We start from the raw sequence: 18907 nt of genomic DNA, 5'->3' as shown, positions 1-18907 counted from the left end.
ACTCTCTCTTTTCTGCTGCTGTTCACACATTTATCCCCCTGCAATCATAATCTATGCAAAAATGAAAGCACACTATGCTGGAGTACACCTCAGTAAGTAACACCTAAGCTGGTTCAAAGAGTAAACTGACAAGAGATTATGGAACACTGCCATTCACTGAATCAGTTCAAGAATATTTAAAATGAGTTTTCAATAGGATGATTCAGGTCTCTTTGCTAGGTTTATTGCTTACCTATGATGGCCTGCTCTGGGGAAGTGGGTGGAGTGAGAGGCATCCCACAATTACTGGAATCTTTCATGCTGCCAAGTCCCTGCTGACCCACATTGATGTGGCCTCCAGCATTGGCAGCACTCTGAGACAGGGGGATGTCATTCTGAGAGATGAGAACAAAAGCTGAAGGATACACCATTCGTACGCCACCTATAAAGAATGGGAACAGGAAGAAGAAAATAAGTCTTTAAATTCTCCATTTATTATTCAGCTACCCAGGCTGGCCTTGTCTTGGTTTCAACATGCACTAGACAAACCTTACTAGTCAAAATATAAAAGTTCTAAAGTTTACAGCCTGCATATTCATTCCTAAGTATTCATCCATCCCTTTATGACTAATAGGGAGCTAAATAAGAAGCTTGATATTGTGAGAGCAGCATCAGGGATACAGGGAGTAAGAACCTTGAGGCAAGATAACTAGTCAGAATGCTCCAGTGTCAAGAGAGCCACAAAACCAGATAGGGAAATTATAAAGGTTGTTTCTGATTAATTAGATTTTTTTTTTTTTAATTATGAGGTGGGGTGAAATGTTCTTTAGGCAAAATTCTAAATCTCACCAACAATGACTTCAACTGCCACAGGGAAATCGTCATCATATCCTAATTCCTCTTCCTCTTTCAGCCCCTCCTTCTTCTTCAGCACCATGGGGTAGAAATACTGCCATTCCTCAATCAATTTACGGGTTGCTGGATCTGACATCTTGTATGCTTGGCCCGTCAATGTACCATTTAAACCATAAGGACTCAACAGAACTGAAAAATAAAACATACCACTCTCTAGTCTCTACAATATGTGGATTTCAACCGCAGAGCAACCACATTCCACTTCTCCTAGATTCATTCTCAGTCTTGTTTGCACTGTGATTTTAGAGAGCAGCTCTTTGCATTTTGTTTATTTTCAAAATATAGTGCACACAACTTCACTTTGTAAAATAATGGAATAAATATTGAGGGATAAAAATAATTATACATCAATGGAATAACAGAAGACATACTTCTGAAGATATCCTGTAATACAGTATGTAATACTTTAAAAAAAATGTAGTGTAAGTGCAATGTTTTCTTTTCCAAATTGCACAGGGCATTTTTATGGCTTACAACACTACACTGTAACCTAAAAAGCTGTAAAAACCTGTAACTTTAAAACTATATCAGGTATGTCTCTTATTATATATTTTAAATGCTCATTCTTCTCTTTGGTTAAGCTCTGTATTTTCATCTTTCTTTCTGAAAAATCTGCATTTTGACAAATGCGTTGCACCACAAATAATCTATGTTATCATGATCAATTATTTGTCCTGTAGTAGCATTTAAGAACACTACCCATAGACCAGAGCCTACTGGACCTTGTGACACTGTGCTAATCTACAAAATGGTCACACACACCTTTTCAATAACAGATCTTACAACAACAATTACAGTTTGTTTTGTTGTACTTTTTTCAGAAAATATTTGCATCTAATGAAGTTAATGACTAGAAAAACCTGGAAAACATGGCCTAACATTTATTTACAGCTAGCTATCATACTAAAAATCTTAGCAGGATTTTACCCCATGCCCCCAGTTTCCTGAGGGGAACTTTATTCTCTTTTTAAAATTACTGAGTTTTGTTTCTTAATCATTTCTGGATCTATTTCCTGACACCATTACTGGGGCCAAGTTAGGGGAGTTTGAAATATAGGAATTAAAATAGGCACATAAACCACATGTTCTGCAAGTTTTTATACTTCCAGAACTGCCACAGTCAAATGTGCCCTTACCTTGGAATGGTGCAGGAGAGGACTGGGCCATGTGGATATGTTCCTCATTGATCAGGTAGATTGGCTGGTGTTGGGCAATCTCCACGCTTGTGCACACGTTGCTTTCCCCATGAAGGAAGAATGTGAAGGCGCAAGACAAATGTTCACTGGATAAAAAGAAATAAAAAACTGGTTCACTAGCATATCAATGAATGTCGGGGAAGAGAGGACAGATTTTGTAGCAGATGGGGGCCAGATTGGGTTGAAAATCCAGATCTGTTGTTTCACTTAAGTAAACTGAGCTCAGAACCACTGAAGATGACTGTATACAGCACAATTACCAACTTCTGGCTTATGATGGAACCTGGACATCAACCTCAGAGATTCATTTTCCTACCCATTTCAATTAAGGAAAGCTCACTACAAACAGTTGTCTGCATGCAGAAGGCTTCAAGAAGTCAAAATATTGTCTTCAGGATGAAAAGGAAAGAGAACTCTTAGGACCAGAAATGAACTTCAACTGAGAACAGGAATAGGGAGGAAGATCCATTACTTAAACATTGCTAATTGTAACACCACACTTCTTAAATAAACAAAACCCAGCCAAACAACAACAAAAAACCCCATACGCTTTGTATTGTTCAGATAAATTATTGCAGGACTACAGTGGCAAGGCATTCTTTAATAGTTGTTGGCTTTGGCGCTAAGCCAGGCACAACATAACTACCTTCAACTAAGGAAATAACACTGACAACTGTAACAATTTCACTTCACAGTTTAAGTCAACTAACTGCAACATTGCAGTAAACTCTTTTTGAATAGTTGAACTGATAGTCTGGAACAGGATGTTGTTTAATCTCACTAAATCTCTACATCATTCTGCATTTTTTGTAAAACAAGTGTTTGTCCTTAAATAAAAGTTATGCTTCTGTTTAAAGGTTCTACAACTGACGCTATAAAAAAGAGAAAAGTTCACACTAGAAAATCTGGGGCCAGGTTATTTTAAAAAGCATCAACATGAAAGGTGGCTAAACTTTTATTCAATCTCCTCAGCATTGCACACACTGTGTTAAGTAGCACTTTGTATCATTCAGCAATGGGAACTAGCAAGTTTTACTTGATTTCCATATGGCAACAGAAAAGACATTTTAAGTCTACTGCTCTACCACTTGTACAGTAGATTTAAACTAGCCACTAAATTTTTACAGCAAGCTGTAAGGGGGAAAGGAAATGGGTCATAGATTCATGGTATTTCTATTCAGCTACTCTGCTCGGGGAGTGGGAGGGGGAAGAGAGAAAATCCCCAAACAAAACAAAACCCTCTGCTCATATAACAAATAAAATCATAAACAGAACCCAAAACATTTAATCAAAAGTAATATTAGTCTCTGGACAAAGGATGATGCTCTTTTATATGCATATGGCTTTAATTGCGAAATGATGAAAAGTCTGGTCTAAGATCAAGTGGAAATAGTCTCTGCAAAGAGTTCAGCAGGCCAGATTTTCTAAAGCAGCTGGAAAAGCTATCTGTGAAGAAATCATTTTGAACTCCAGTCTTTAGGATAGTACAACTCCAGTCTTCTGATTCTACAAGCTTCCTACAGTGTTGACTATGAAAGTCCTTCTTGCCTTCCACTGAGGTAAAGAAAAATAGCCATCTGGGACCACATATTGACTCTTTCAAGCCTCTTGCGAAGCAGTCAGGCATGAACGAGTCATATTCATTCTTACACAACATTCACAACCTTCTATAAACATTGTCAGAGTAAGAAATAGACAAAATGGGAATTTAGGAAGATAAAGATGCATATGTTTCCACAGTGGAGAGAATATAGTACATTGCACCTTTTGTCATCAGTGAACCATATGTCATCAAAATAAACTAAGCATTAACATCAACAGACTAAATAACATAACTTCAGCTAACTCAAAGAAATAGCATATGGAACTAGGGTGACCAGACAGGAAATGTGAAAAATCGGGACAGGGGTTGGGGGTAATAGGAGCCTATATAAGAAAAAGACCCAAAAATCAGGACTGTTCCTATAAAATCGGGACATCTGGTCACCCTATATGGAACATGAATTACAGCGAGAGTGAAAATATAGGAAGGATTCCATTTCATGTTCCTGGAAATGTAACATTCTAAGATAACTAGCCCATTATTCATATATTGTACCCTAGTAGACAGTTACAAGTTTGATTAGTGAAATCAGGATCATTTATAGCACTAGATCCAAGTAAATCTGCCTGAGATATGTAGACAAGAGAAAAATGGAAAATCTTGTTTTGGTTCTCTGTAGCCAGTCTTGACCAGAGCTAATGAATTCCTAACGGCAGAACTCTTCCTCTGCAGAGCAAATGTGTCCAGGGAAAGTAACGTTTATCCATCTGTGTACAGTATCAGGCTTCTCCTCTTTTACTGTTCCTAAGTCCTACTCCAGGGGGCTGTATTGCAATACTTTGCAAGAGAATAAACAGTTACATAAAGTGAATGTTCCCTCTGGCAACAGACTCACTGTTTTAAGCACAGCTTTTAAAGACCAAAAACAATAAAGATCACGGTTTGGGGACTCTACACGCTCTTGGTAAGCTTCTGGCAGATTTTGTATAAAATATTTACTTTGGTAACAAACATGAGTTTTATTTCAAGAAAACAGTGTCAGTGCACAGAGTGATGTGTTCTTGTTAGGCATGCATATCCCAACATACTGACATTCTTGTCTTCAGTACAGTTTCATATAATTCGTTAAATACCAAGCTGCAGAAATCAATCCTGCTACAAAGCGTAAGACAGAGCTACAAATAAAATACAATGGGAAGGGGAAGAAATTAACATGCTGAAAAAGTCAGCTTTCAGGAACAGATATAAGACTTCCATTTATTTATTTTTGTAATCATTTACATATTGATAAAAGCAAAGGTCTTCGTAGAGTACTGTAACTGCAGACCACATATTTAGGGCTAGTCTGTAATGAACAACAAATACGATTGCAAGAAACTTTCTTGTCTGTATTTTACATAACAAATCTTTTGTGGCGCTTTATCAACATCCAGTTTTCTTAATGGTGACTAACAGTCCTAGTTACACTCTCTCTAAACTACAAAGACTCCACAAAGAATATTTTTCATACAATTCTTGTAGTTATGTATATGAGACATTCCCCTGTAAGAAACTACACAAGTACAACAGAACACACATAGGACTAAACTTACAAAAGTGCTCAGCATCCTCTGTCAGGGCCAGATTTTCAGAAGAGCTCAGCACACTGAGCTCTTTAAAATATCTGGTCCCAGTTGTGGATAATGAACCCTTGAAAATCTGGGCCACACAGTAAATGTATTTTTTCTGTTAACTTACTTTTTCTGTATTTTTCGTGTCTCTCTGACATTCTTCAGGATGCCAGAAACCACCATGCATGTGAAATAGTCTTCCAGCTACTCCCCTAGTCACTCTGAGAAGGCTACAAGCCTGATACTTCACTACATTGTGTTATCACCAAATGATGGTGAGTGTGAATGCATGCTGACTGAACAAGCAAAAAGCACTAGTTGCTGCCTGTGGAATGTAAGGGGTATATAACTTCTGCCCTAAATGGAGTTGTGTGTGAAGAAAAAGTGGTTACCTATCTTTTGTAACTTTGTTCTTCAAGATGTGTTGCTCATGTCCATCCATTCTAGGTGTGTGCACACCCATGTGCACAGTCATCAGAGATTTTTGCTTAGCGGTATCCATAGGGTCAGCTGTGGCATCCCCTTGAGTGAGGCATCCATGAGCTGGTATGACCCTACGCCCTCTTAGCTCCTTCTTGCCGGCAGCTCCGACAGAGGGGTAATGGAATGGATATGAGCAACACATCTTGAAGAACAACAGTTGCAAAAGGTAGGTAACCATTTTTTCTTGAGTGCTTGCTCATGTCGATTCCATTCTAGGTGACTCACAAGCAGTATCAATGGAGGTGGGCTCGGAGTTCAGAGTTTAGCGGCTTGTAGTACTGCTCTTCTGAAGCCAGTATTGTCCCAAGCCTGCTGGGTAAGTGCGCAATGGGATGTGAACATGTGGACGGATGACCAGGTGGCCGCCCTACAGATGTCCTGGATAGGCACTTGGGCTAGGAAAGCTGCAGAAGAGGCTCGCACCCTGGTTGAGTGGGCGGCGACAATCGTCAGAGATGGCACCTGTACCCGATCGTAGCAGCAGCGAATGCAGGCAGTGATCCAAGAAGAAGTTCTTTGAGCGGACACTGGACGACCTTTCATCCTGTCAGCCACTGCAATGAACAATTGCATCAACTTGCGGAATTGCTTGGTCCTTTAAATGTAGAAGGCTAGTGCCCTCCTGACATCCAGGGAATGCAACCTATACTCCTCTTCCGACTTATGCAGCTTTGGAAAAAAGACAGGTAAGTAAATATATCCTGGCCCACATGAAACCGTGAGACCATCTTGGGCAGGAAAGCTGGGTGAGGCCGCTGCTGGACCTTGTCTTTGTAAAAGACCGTATAGGGCAGTTCCAAGGTAAGTACCTTAATCTCAGAGGCCGGCAGGCAGATGTTATTGCAGCCAAGAATTCAACCTTCCAGGAAAGGAGGAGAGAGCAGGAAGCCAAAGGGGGGGACCCGTGAGCCGCAACAGCAAACAATTCAGATCCCACAGAGGGCCAGGTCTCCTGAGGTGAGGGTGGAGGTGCTCGAGACATCCATGTCCTGGGTGAAAACCGACCTATCCTCGAGTGGAGGATGGAAGGCCAAGACAGTGGCCAAGTGGACCTTGATGGATGAAAGAAACAGGCCTTGAAGCTTGAGATGCAGAAGGTAGTCCAGGATTAACTGCACTGAGGCCCACTCGGGCAAAATGCCTTTATCCGAGGTCCAACAAGCGAACCGTTTCCATTTGATCAGGTAGGTCACTGGTGGAGGGCTTTCTACTGCCCAGCAGGACCTGTTGGACACCAGCTGAGCACTCCTGCTCTTCCGTATTTAACCATGCAGCAGCCAAGCCATCAGGTACAGCATTGCCCGGTTTGTATGCAGAAGACTGTTGTGGTTTTGGTACAGCAGGTCTGGCCTGAGCAGTAGCCATAATGGAACAGTCACCGAGAGCCCAGAGCGTGCTGAATCAGTGCTGGCGCAGCCAAGCCAGTGCTATGAAGATCACCTTTGCCTTGTCCTGCTTGATTTTCATGAGGACCCTGTGAATTAATGGCACTGGGGGAAAAGCGTACAACAGAGCCTCTGAACATGGGAGTAGGAAAGCGTCCTACAGGGAGCCTCTGTCTATCCCCAAATCGAGCAGAAAATGTGGCATTTCCTGTTCTGCCTGGACACGAACAGATCTACCTATGTAGTCCCCCACCTCTGGAAGACGATGCTGACCACTTCCAGATGGAAGGAACACTCATGGCAAGATAAGAAGTTCCTGCTGAGGCAATCTGCCAAAGAATTCCTGGTCCTGGGGAGATGTGCGACTACGAGATGGATGCCGTGTTGTACATAGAAGTCCCAAAGCCTGAGAACTTTTTGGCAAAGGGAAGACTATCTGGGTTCCACCTTGCTTGTTGATATAGAATATAACTACTGTATTGTCTGTCAGGACCTGGACCACCCTGGTTTTTGTGTGAGGTAGCAAGGCTTGGCCATCCAGGCGAACCAGTTTTAGCTCCCTGATGTTGATGTGTAGGGAGCAATTGTGACTCAAATCAATGGCCTTGCATGCTGAGATCACCCATGAAGGTCAACAATGAGGATGGAGCTACGAAGGAAACTCCCTCCAACACTCATGCAGGATTCTGCAACCAGGTGAGTGATGACAGTACATGGTCTGGGACCCTAACCACTCTCTCCATCCTGTGTGTTGGGGACGTAGACCGACACCAGCCATGCCTGCAGGGGTCCGAGACGGAGCCGCACGTGTCGGACCACGTAAGTGCAAGCCGCCAAGTCCGGCGCCTGGCACGATGTCTGCAGTGCTGGTTGGCCTGCTTCTTCTTTAGCCACCAGGGCTGCTTTGGGCAATGAGGGCTCTAGAAGAAGCCAGGTCCCCTGCTACTCTCGGGAGTTGGAGGCAGATCCCTGGCTGGGCTGGGGGGGTCGGACCTTAGTGGTACCCCTGTGAAGCCCTGGGGTGGGCACATGGCCTGACATAGGTCCTTTGCCCAAGGTCCCTCTCCCTTCCAGTGCTGGGCGGAGCCTGGTGCAAGCAATGCAATCCACACTGATGCCAAGGTGCTCAGCGTGGGATCCGAGTGGGAGGGCTCTGATGCAGGAAGAAGCGCAGCCTCCATGAGGAGGGCCCTCAAGCGGATATCCCATTCCCTTTGGGTTCTAGGGCAAAAGTTCTTACAGATTCTGCACTTGTCTTTCCTATGGGACTCCCCCAGACACTTCAGACTCCTGTCCTGGGGGTCAATAACAGGCATTGGCCTGCTGAATGACGAGCATGGTTTGAACCCTGCTCCAGGACGAAGTCCCAGTCAGGATTCTAACTACCAAACTACTGACACTTATCTTAAAGGCTGAGTACCTAACCATATAGAAAAAAAGACAGACAGACAATGGGCTGTTGAAGAACCGCTAATGCTCTTATGATTGCAAGACAAGGTGCTCCTACCAACAGTCATGGGCAGTAAGAAGGAACTGAGAGGGTGTAGGGTCGGCAGCATCTATATACAAGCACATGGGCACAGCACTCAAGAGGGTGCCACAGCAGACACTACAAAAAATCTCCGGTAACTGTGCACATGCACACACCTAGAATGGAACCAACATAAGCAAGCACTTGAAGAAGAAATGCCCAAAATCAGATGACTGAAATATTTATCACAAAGAAATATACATAAAAGTATGGAGTTTGGGACATTAAATCTATTTACTGTATGTGACAGATGATAAATTGATAAACATACACAAAATAATTTGATGATTTCTGTCTAATGCGAGTTATAAGTCTACTGCACTCTTATGCAGCCTTATGATGACATCTTGATGAGAAGGGCAAGTTTTCTAAGTATTTGGGGATGTCATAAAAAGTCAAATATGTATGTGTGCTGCATATGGGCTTATTTTATATTCGAAGATCTTTCATATAAAAAATACATGCATGCTCGCATGCATGCACACACACACCATTTCTAGCTGCTAGGTAGTGAAAATGTAAAGTTGTCTTATGATGTCATTATAGGGATATATTTCACTAGAGTATTTTTAATCTCAGTTTAATCTTTTAAAACCAACAGGACTGCTGTTTACAAATTAAATTAGTTCAGTTGTATGATGAATGTCTCATGTCTGATTGTACTCCTCCCCTCAAGAAAGAGAAAGTGTGCTGACATCAGAGTGTAAGAGAAACCTAAAATTTATCTCCACGTTCTCCTTTGTTTCTTTCTTTATTAAGACAATCTTACAAAACATTATGCAGGCAGTACATTTCCTATATGATTTTAATTAGATAGTTCTTTTTGTGGTATATAATATAAAATAAGAAGCACCAGAGGAAAACCTCAAAGACGATAGACTACAAAGATACATGTATCTACACTGCACGTGACCCTAACCCCATTTTCATAGTTACCTGTGTGGTATCCTTTCCTTTCTTTATGGAGGATATACGGTTGATCTCACTTATGACACATATCTTCGTGAGTGGGGTTGAGTAGGAGGTCATTTATAACATAAATTATTCTGTCTGTTCTCATTAGCAAAGATTAATTTAGTAAAATTTGTGCCTACAAGAATTACATTTTAGATTGAACAATAATATCTATCAACTATTTATCTATATAAATATTTTTTCTTCCCTTGGTACTGAAGGACTGAAGCTGCTTTTGGACTCAATACTGCAAAGTGCTGAGCACAGTGGCCTTGATCCAGAAGAACATTTAAACACATATTTAACTTTAACTACATGAGTATTCCTATGAATTTCACTGTTATTACTCATGAGCTTAAAGTTATGCATTCACCTTGCTGGCTCAGGGTGAGAGTGTTCTGCATCTAGCTGAATCTAACCCTATAAGGATGGCTGTTGCAAGTTACAAGGGCTCGGAAACAGTGAATGAAATAATAAAAGGTACTGAACACGATTACATTTTTATTGCACAAGTGAAAGACTTCCATTAATGAGGGTCCAGGAAAAGAACAAACATCACTGTCTCACCAAATGCACAGAAATTTTTATTTTGGGTTCTGTCACATCCTTCCTTTTCTACATGTCATGCTTCAGATAGTTTATTTTGACTCTACCCTTGAAAAATTATTTGGAGTCCTGCTTTTAAATATATTATAAACAGAAAATCATAAAAAGAAGCACCAAAGACATTTTAAACCTTTGTAGTGTGATGAAAATGTTTATGTTCTTTTCTCAGATGCTATATTCTTGACATATACATGGAATATGGTTCACAGAACAAGAGTATGTCCCAATAAATAGCTTTGTAATTGATCAAATGCCTCAGCTTCATTTTGATGTTTAATCAGCCACAGAGGACAATCACTGCCATATAGGTAATTTCACCTTGCTCCCTGTTACCTTAAATAGCCTGTGAGCTATTTAACAAATCTATCTAAATCTATCTACATTTTTAAAGTGCCTCTTTGTGTAATATCAAAGAGACTTTGGGAGTGCCATGAATTTAATCAAAAAGTAACTACTAGCGATGTGTGTTAAAGTAGGAAAAAATATTAAAAGGAAATATCTCCACATATATTGAGTGAATTATGTGTTTAATATGATGAACATGCGTAGAGTTAAATGTTGTGGCAAAGTTCCTCCTCTCCTCTAGTAGGTCCTGCGCTTATTGGCGGATTTCCTCCCCTCAGTGGTCTTCCCCTTGGATGAAACCCACAGTCTGGATCAACTCCTCCTATGTCTGATTAGGAGTAGCGAGGCTTGGGGGGAACCCGGGCCCGCCCTCTACTCCGGGTTCCAGCCCAGGGCCCTGTGAATTGTAGCAGTCTCTAAAGTGCTACTTGTAACCGCTGACTGACCGCTACAGCTCCCTGGGCTACTTCCCCATAACCTCCTTCAAACACCTTCTTTATCCTCACCATAGGATCCTCCTGGTGTCTGATACGCCTTGATTGTATGGTGTTTCCTCAATCCTCCAGTAGTACACCCTCTCAGTTCTTAGTTCCTTGTGTCTCTGACTCCCAGCTCCTCATTCACATTTCCTTCCTCTGGCTCCTTCCCCTTGACTGGAGTGAGCTCCCCTTTTTATACCAGGTGTCCTGATTAGCCTGCCCTGATTGGCTGCAGGTGCTCCAATCAATGTAGCTCTCTCCGGTGCCTTCTAGAAAGTTCTTAATTGTTCCCAGGTGCCTTGATTATCCTGGAGCAACTGCCATTTTGGTTCCCATGGTACTAGGGATTTGCTTAGCCTGGGGCTAACATACCTGTTCCTTAGTACTTTCCTGTAGCCATCCGGCCTTGCTCCATCACAATATGCACTATACATTGGGAATTTTGTATATTTTGGGGGTTTGGTTTCTCTTCTTTTTGTTACATATGTTAAGCTAAGTCTACACTACGGACTTCTGCCAGCATAGTGCTGGCCAAGGCTGTGAAGGGGTACTATCCCTGATTGCCATAGCTGTGCTAGCAAAAGCCCCTAGTTTAAGTGCAGTTACGCTGGCGAAACGGCACTTCTGCTGGAATTGCTTATTTCGCTCGGTGGGTCTGGAATAATCGATACCAGCAAAAGCGCAGTTTTGCCAGTCTAAATTGTGCTCACACTAGGAGCACTTCACCTGTATAGTACACTGGTATACCTATACCACCACAGCACTCCTACAGTAGGCATAGCCTTAGTTTGCTAGAACTACTCAAATACCTGATGGAAGCTGTGTTATCCTGCATTCAAACTTAAAAGAGGCTATTTTCCCAGAATTGCGCTAAGTGAAAGAAGCTATCAAAGGATTACATTTCAAAGCCAAGCTCTGAATGCATGTGCCAAATGTCAGTCTGTGTGCAATCAAAGCCAAGTTTTGTTCACTATCACACCCAACTATTTTATAACCCTTAACTCTAGAAGGAGATTCCTAGATATCAAGGCTTTGGTTACAACTTTGATATTCCAAAACTGGATTTCTAAAGAATGCAATTGTTAAAAAGAACAGTTGTCTTCAGTAATCACCTCCAATATTAAGAGATCTTCGTTTATCTATACCAAGAATGTTTTATAATACCAGTAAAATGTGAGGCACCTTTAAAGTAGCTAAATTCATTTTTATTATTGCAGAAATTGCAAAGAGTAAAATATATTAATCCATTTCTCTCAAGTATCTGATAAATAATGAGGAACAATCCCAACATCAAGCATGACTTACGGTGGTGAAAAAGAATCATGTAATGTGACAGAAAACAGAAGAGTTAATAAAAATGTTTAATTCAAGACTATCTCCGTAACAGCTCATCACAAAAGACTGAGGCTCTAATCCTGTGAACACTTATGGCATGTGTTTAACTTTACATACTTACACATTTTGACATCAATGGAACTACTGACATGTATAAAAGTAAGCGTGTGTGTTAGTGTTTGCAGAACTAGGGCCTTATTTGGTAGTTTTATAGTGAATACATTTTTTAAAATTTGCTATCATTTAGTTGTTAGACCTAAAAGCCATCATCCTACAACTCAGCAAGAAACTGCAATGATTTCTGAGACATTTTATTAAGATATGCGTAAGTTGTTTTTCTACTAATTCAATATTTTCTTCTTAGAGTGATGTTCTGTAAGTCATATCAGAGGAGTCATATTTTAAGTGTTTTTATTCATTTGAAGATTACTTGTTAGAAAGCACTTTAATTTTTCCAAAGCACTTGCAGCTGCACACGATGGTATTTCTAAGCTACCTGTGGTGGTGGTTTATTTGTTTTCTTCTTCTTTTTTTTTTTGGCAGAACCTTGTAATACCCTACTTAAATCAACAGTAAATGAAAAAACTCCAAAGGGGTGAAGAATAAGGAAAGAGATTGGAGGTTACTTTGGAAAATGTACTGGACCTCTTGAGGTTTTGCCTCTGTAAATGTTTCTCCTGACCTTATAGTGATTTGCAAGTAAGGAACATTAGATCTGTGCTTTCTCTTCTGATCACAGAGTTTGAATTAACCAGGAGGAAGCAGTGGTGAGAGAAGTTCTCTGGTCTGGACGAGCCTCTGAAACCACACTGGAGAAAAAGACTTGTAAAACTGGAAACAAGGTACTATAAAAGGTGGAGAAAAAAGGCACTGACTGAAGCTGCTTACCCAAACAAGCAACACATCAAACAGTTCCCCAGATATTATTATTTCTCTTTTTGTGTGTCATCTAAGCTAACTATAACAACAAAACTCTCACCCTAGGTCTATATTGTTTTTGTGGAGATCATTCCTTCATCTGAGCTCACTTTCTTCCCAACAAGCCACAGACTCACTTCTTCTCCTTCGCTTTTTCTCTTCAGTTTATGAATGACTGTTCATAAATCTCAGGGTTCTCTTGTATACAAAATACATTTTATTTCATGTACAGTGTATCAGCCATACACTAATATGAAACTGTTTGCATTCCATATCAATTTAATTTCTTTCCTCTGCAAAAACTACTAATAACTGTGCCAAATGTAATAGTACCTTGTGTAACATTGAACTGGAACTACCAACTACTTCATTTTGTCTAATTTCAGCCTGGGTGGGCAGGATTCAAACCAATATGTACCGGTGATACAGTATGTGTCACTTCTGAAGTATGAGAAATACCCAAAACTCCACCCACACACACACACACACACACACGTACACGTTTGGGTATTTCTCATACTCATTTCTCATGCAAAGAACTTCATTTTAGAATATGGGTGATGCAGTATGCAATGGGGAAAGCATTATCAACATTGTGCTGCTATCTTATTTATCTTAGGTACTTATCTGCTCCCCAATACCGTAGTATATGAATGCCTCACAATATTTAATACATTTATCCTCCCAGCACTGCTTTTTACAGATGGGGAACTGAGGTACAGAGAGACTAAGGGCTTGTCTACACTGGCACTTTACAGCGCTGCACCTTTCACGCTCAGGGGTGTGAAAAAGCGCCACTGTAGTCAGTGCACCAGCGCTGGTAGCTACGCCCTTCGTGGAGATGGATTTTTTGGAGTGGTGGGAGAGCTCTCTACTAGCGCTCTGCTGTGACTACACAAGCTGCGGCAGCGCTTTAACGTTGCCAGTGTAGACTAGCCCTAAGTGATTTGCTCAAAGTCGCACAGGAAGTCTAGTACAGCTGGTAATTTAACCCAGGCCTCCTGAGTCCTGGGCTAGCACCCTAACCACTAAACTATACTTCCTTTTGTTCTGGGGAGAGAACTTCAGCTTCCAGAATTGTTGGTCTAGCCGTTTTCATTATCATTACATTATTTTGCAATACATTAATTTTATTTTATACAAATCAAGAATGCCTTCTGAATTCTGTTGACATTCTCTGAAACCATATGTACATGCATGTACAGAAACTAACTCTTGTTTTTTCAATGGTGGGGAAAGTGTTGAGATAACAGATTCACAATGCAGAAAGTGTTTAGATAACATAGAAAGTGTTTAGATAATGTTATGAACCTATTATCGCAACACTTTTTAAGTTGTCACCAACCAACCCCCTTGCCAAAACTAATTTGCCTTTCTCTAGAAATGCTCTCATTTACTGATCCTATCTCTAACACTCTCCTACCATTTTTTTCACCTAAAATGTATGCATGGGAACATCCAGTAGGCAGTAAGGGAGACCAAAGTTTGGGTCCCGTGTGTATATTTATCACCCTCTCCTGAAGGTTCACGTGGCTAGGACAGCTCTGTTGACAATATGAAAACCTGTGAGATGGTAGGGGGAATGCCTCATGTTCCTCCCTCTTTAGTGAACGTTTGAGCAGTGTTTTATACTGTAGATTGTGAGTTACATGATTTCCTTTCAGTCTTTGCTGTAGGAAAGCTCCCCTACAACAGGTGTCCTTTAATGTGAACATACTATATACTGCTTTGCATTCTCTACACTGCCTGCACAAATTATATCTTGATTTTAGTAAAGCGTTTGATACTGTCCCGCATGACCACCTCATAAATAAACTAGGGAAATGCAGCCTAGATGGAGCTACTATAAGATGGGTGCAAAACTGCTTGGAAAATCATTCCCAGAGAGTAGTTATCAGTGGTTCATAGTCATGCTGGAAGGGCATAATGAATGGGGTCCTACAGGGATCAGTTCTGGGTCCGGTTCTGTTCAATATCTTCATCAATGATTTAGATAATGGCATAATGACTACACTTACAAAGTTTCCGGACAATACCAAGCTGGGAGGAGTGGCAAATGCTCTGGAGCAGGCCTGCACAACTCGTAAAGCGGCGAGGGCCACATTACTCCAAAGAAAACAGCCAAGGGCCGAAACCCCCTGGCCCCGCAGAAACACCCCGCTCCAGGGCCGTCCAGCCCTGCAGAAACAAACCCTCCTTCCCCAGCGCCGCCCCACCAAAACAGCTGTGGGCCAAAAAGGAAGGTTGGGGGTGGGGAGGTGATACTTTATTTTAAATCAACCAGGGGCTCCCAGCTGAAGAGGTGGCTGGGAGCCCTCAGGGTCAAATTAAAGGGCCCGGGGCTCCGGCGGCTGGGGGAACCCGGCAGGGCCGGCTCTAGGTTTTTTGCTGCCCCAAGCAAAAAAAAAATTGGCTGCCCCCCATCCCAGCCCTGGGGTCCCCCCTGTACCCCCCTGCTGCCCCAATCCTGGGCTCTCCCCTCACTGACCCACACCCCCTGCTGCCCCAGCGCTGGGCTTCCCCCTTTCCTCCCCACCAGTGCCCTCCCCGCACCCTGCTGCTGCCCCAGCCCTGGGCTCCCCCCCACCAGTGCCTCCTCCCCCCCCCCACACCTCCTACCTCCCCAGCCCTGGGTCACTGGTAACGCTCCCAAGGCAGGTCATTCAGCAGGAATTTTGGATGTGCACAAAACACAGACAGGATTGGTTCCCATATGGTTACAGAGCTGCAGTGACGTGGAACAATTTTCAGCTTGTGTGATTGGAGGATATCTGGATGCATATTATAAGACTGTCCTCCATAAATGAGGAAAAGTTGAGGTGCCTTTATTATTCTTTTGTTCCACTCTTTCTTTCTATGGGGAATTTGTCAATGGAATATCACTGTCTTCCTTTTAAACAAACAAAAAGGCAATGGCTGTTGAAAATAGCAATTCCAGTCCTAATAAGCATTTCTTGCTCAATTTTATCCTGCTTTTTCTACAGCAAGTTACAGTGGATCAGTATATTTGATTTGGGAGAAATGAAGTAACAGATGCCCAAACCGAGCTTGAGCACTCCTGAATTTTGAGGTGTTCAAATCTGGAAGGCAGGTGCTGGGGGGGGGGGCTGTGGGCTCCACGGGGGAGCATGGCAGCAATGTGTCTGGAGCTGCATGGAGCCAGACATGCTGGTCTGAGTGGCACGGTAAGGGGGCTGGGGGTTGGAGAAGGGGTAGGGGGTTCCAGGGGGCAGTCAAGGGACAGGGAGCAGGGGTGGTTGTATGGGGCAGAGGTTCAGGGGGGCAGTCAGGGGACAGGCCGCAGTAGGATAGGCATGGGAGTCCCAGGGGTTTATCAGGGGACAGGTAGGGGATGGGGTCCTGGGGGAAAGTTGGGGGGGGGGTCCCTGGAGGGGGCAGTTGGGGACAAGGAGAAGGGAGGCTCAGATAGGGGCTGGGGTCCCAAGGGGCAGTTGGGGCAGGGGTCTCAGGAGGGGGCAATCGGGGGACAAGGAGCAGCGGCATTTAGATAGGGGGTGGGGTCCTGGGGGGCAGTTGGGGCAGGAGTCCCGGGAGAGGGGTATCAGGGGACAAGGACCAGCGGTGTTAGATAGTGTGTGGGGGTCCTGGGGGGCAGTTGGGGCAGGGGTCCGGGAAGGGGGCAAACAGCGGCCGCGTGCCAGGATTCAAACGGCTCTGGGCTGCCCGCAGCCGCGGGGAACCCTGAGCCCTTTAAATCTCAGCTGTGGCTGGGAATCTCTGCGGGCAGCCCAGAGCCCTTTGACTCCCCGCGGCTGGGATTTAAAGGGCTCTGGGCTCCTCACCGCTGCCGGCAGCCCAGAGCCCTCTGACTCCCAGCCGCAGCTGGGATTTAAAGGGCTCTGGGCTGCCCGCGGTTGCCGGCAGCCCAGAGCTCTTTGCTTCCTGGCCACGGCCGGGATTCAAAGGGCTCTGGGGTGCCCGCAGAGCGCTGTGTGCGGGGGATTTAGAATCCCCTCGCGGGCCGCACAGTGAGGCTCCGCGGGCCGCATGTGGCCCGCAGGCCATATGTTGTGCAGGCCTGCTCTGGAGGATAGGATTAAAATTCAAAATGATCTGGACAAACTGGAGAAATGCTCTGAAGTAAATAGGATGAAATTAAATAAGGACAAATGCAAAATATTCCACTTACGAAGGAACAATGAGTTGCACACATACAAAATGGGAAATAACTGCCTAGGAAGGAGTATTGTGGAAAGGGATCTGGGAGTCATTGTGGACCACAAGCTAAATATGAATCAACAGGGTAACACTGTTGCCAAAAAAAGCGAACATAATTCTGGGATGTATTAGCAGGAGTGTTGTAAGCAAGACACAAGAAGTAATTCTTCCACTCTACTCCGCACTGATTAGGCCTCAACTGGAGTACTGTGTCCAGTTCTGGGCACCACATTTAAGGAAGGATGTGGCCAAATTGGAGAGAGTCCAGAAAAGAGCAACAAAAATGATTAAAGGTCTAGAAAACATGACCTATGAGGGAAGATTGAAAAAAGCTGCTTAAATTGCAGCAAGGGAGGTTTAGGTTCGACATTAGGAAAACTTCCTAACTGTCAGGGTGGTTAAGCACTGGAATAAATTGCCTAGGGAGGTTGTGGAATCTCCATCACTGGAGATTTTTAAGAGCAGGTTGGACAAACACCTGTCAGGAATGGTCTAGATCAGTGCTTCTCAAAGCCGGTCCACCACTTGTTCCGGGAAAGCCCCTGGCGAGCCGGGCCCATTTGTTTACCTGCCGCGTCCACAGGTTCAGCCGATCGCAGCTCTCACTGGCCGCGGTTTGCCGCTCCAGGCCAATGGGGGCTGTGGGAAGGGTGGCCAGCATATCCCTCGTCCCACGCCACTTCCCACAGCCCCCATTGCCCTGGAGCGGCAAACAGCAGCCAGTGGGAGCCGCGATTGGCTGAACCTGCGGACATGGCAGGTAAACAAACCTGCCTGAACCGCAAGGGGCTTTCCCTGAACAAGTGGTGGCCCGACTTTGAGAAGCACTGATCTCGATCTTTAGTCCTGCCGTGAGTGCAGGGAACTGGACTAGATGATCTCTCGAGGTCCCTTACAGTTCTATGATTCTATGAAATTTAATCTGGTCCTATTGGTTTTAAAAGTCCTTAATTGAGATGGATCTAATTATCACCAAAGACAACCTCACTGAGCCTTATCACAGTTTCTTACAGCATGACACTATTCATATTTTAGGTATGGGGATTCCACCTTTGTGCCTGAAGGCAGCAGGTGACTGAGCTTTTGCTGTGTAGCTCTGAAGTGTGCAACTGGTTCCTGCAGGAACATCCATCTCAACTCATTCCTCACTGCATACTTTTAATAATCTCTTGAGATTATGTCTGAATATTTTGCTTGCTTTTTATTGGGGGGAGGGAAAGAGGGAGTGTTAAACTATTGCTTATTATTACATTTTAATTGGCTGTGCAGCTCCCCAAGTCCCTTGGCACACTGGGAGTCAGCATGTTTACAATTAAAATGCTAACATCATCCGCTTTATTCTTTTGCTATGAGGTCATACTTAATTCAGACAAATAAACTTTGTGTAAAGATTTCAACTACTGTAGATCCTCTACATAGTCACACTAAAATTTTTGATCTTCCACAGTT

At 43.3% G+C, this 18907-nt stretch overlaps 1 protein-coding gene across 1 annotated transcript in view; it reads right to left on the bottom strand.

Annotated features, from left to right (window-relative positions):
- Positions 1 to 18907, bottom strand: part of MED13L (mediator complex subunit 13L) — a 395410-nt gene that overhangs the window by 86994 nt on the left and 289509 nt on the right. The window contains exons 5-7 of the mRNA XM_044990575.1: positions 2031 to 2176; positions 829 to 1023; positions 233 to 421 (exon numbers count right to left, since the gene is read on the bottom strand). Coding sequence (XP_044846510.1) covers positions 233 to 421; positions 829 to 1023; positions 2031 to 2176 — 530 coding nt within the window. The remainder of the gene's footprint in view (positions 1 to 232; positions 422 to 828; positions 1024 to 2030; positions 2177 to 18907) is intronic.

The sequence above is a fragment of the Mauremys mutica genome, chromosome 16 (genome assembly GCF_020497125.1).
Source record: "Mauremys mutica isolate MM-2020 ecotype Southern chromosome 16, ASM2049712v1, whole genome shotgun sequence".
NCBI lineage: Eukaryota > Metazoa > Chordata > Testudines > Geoemydidae > Mauremys > Mauremys mutica.
The sequence above is the reverse complement of the archived record's forward strand: the minus strand, read 5'-3'. Positions and strand labels throughout refer to the sequence as shown.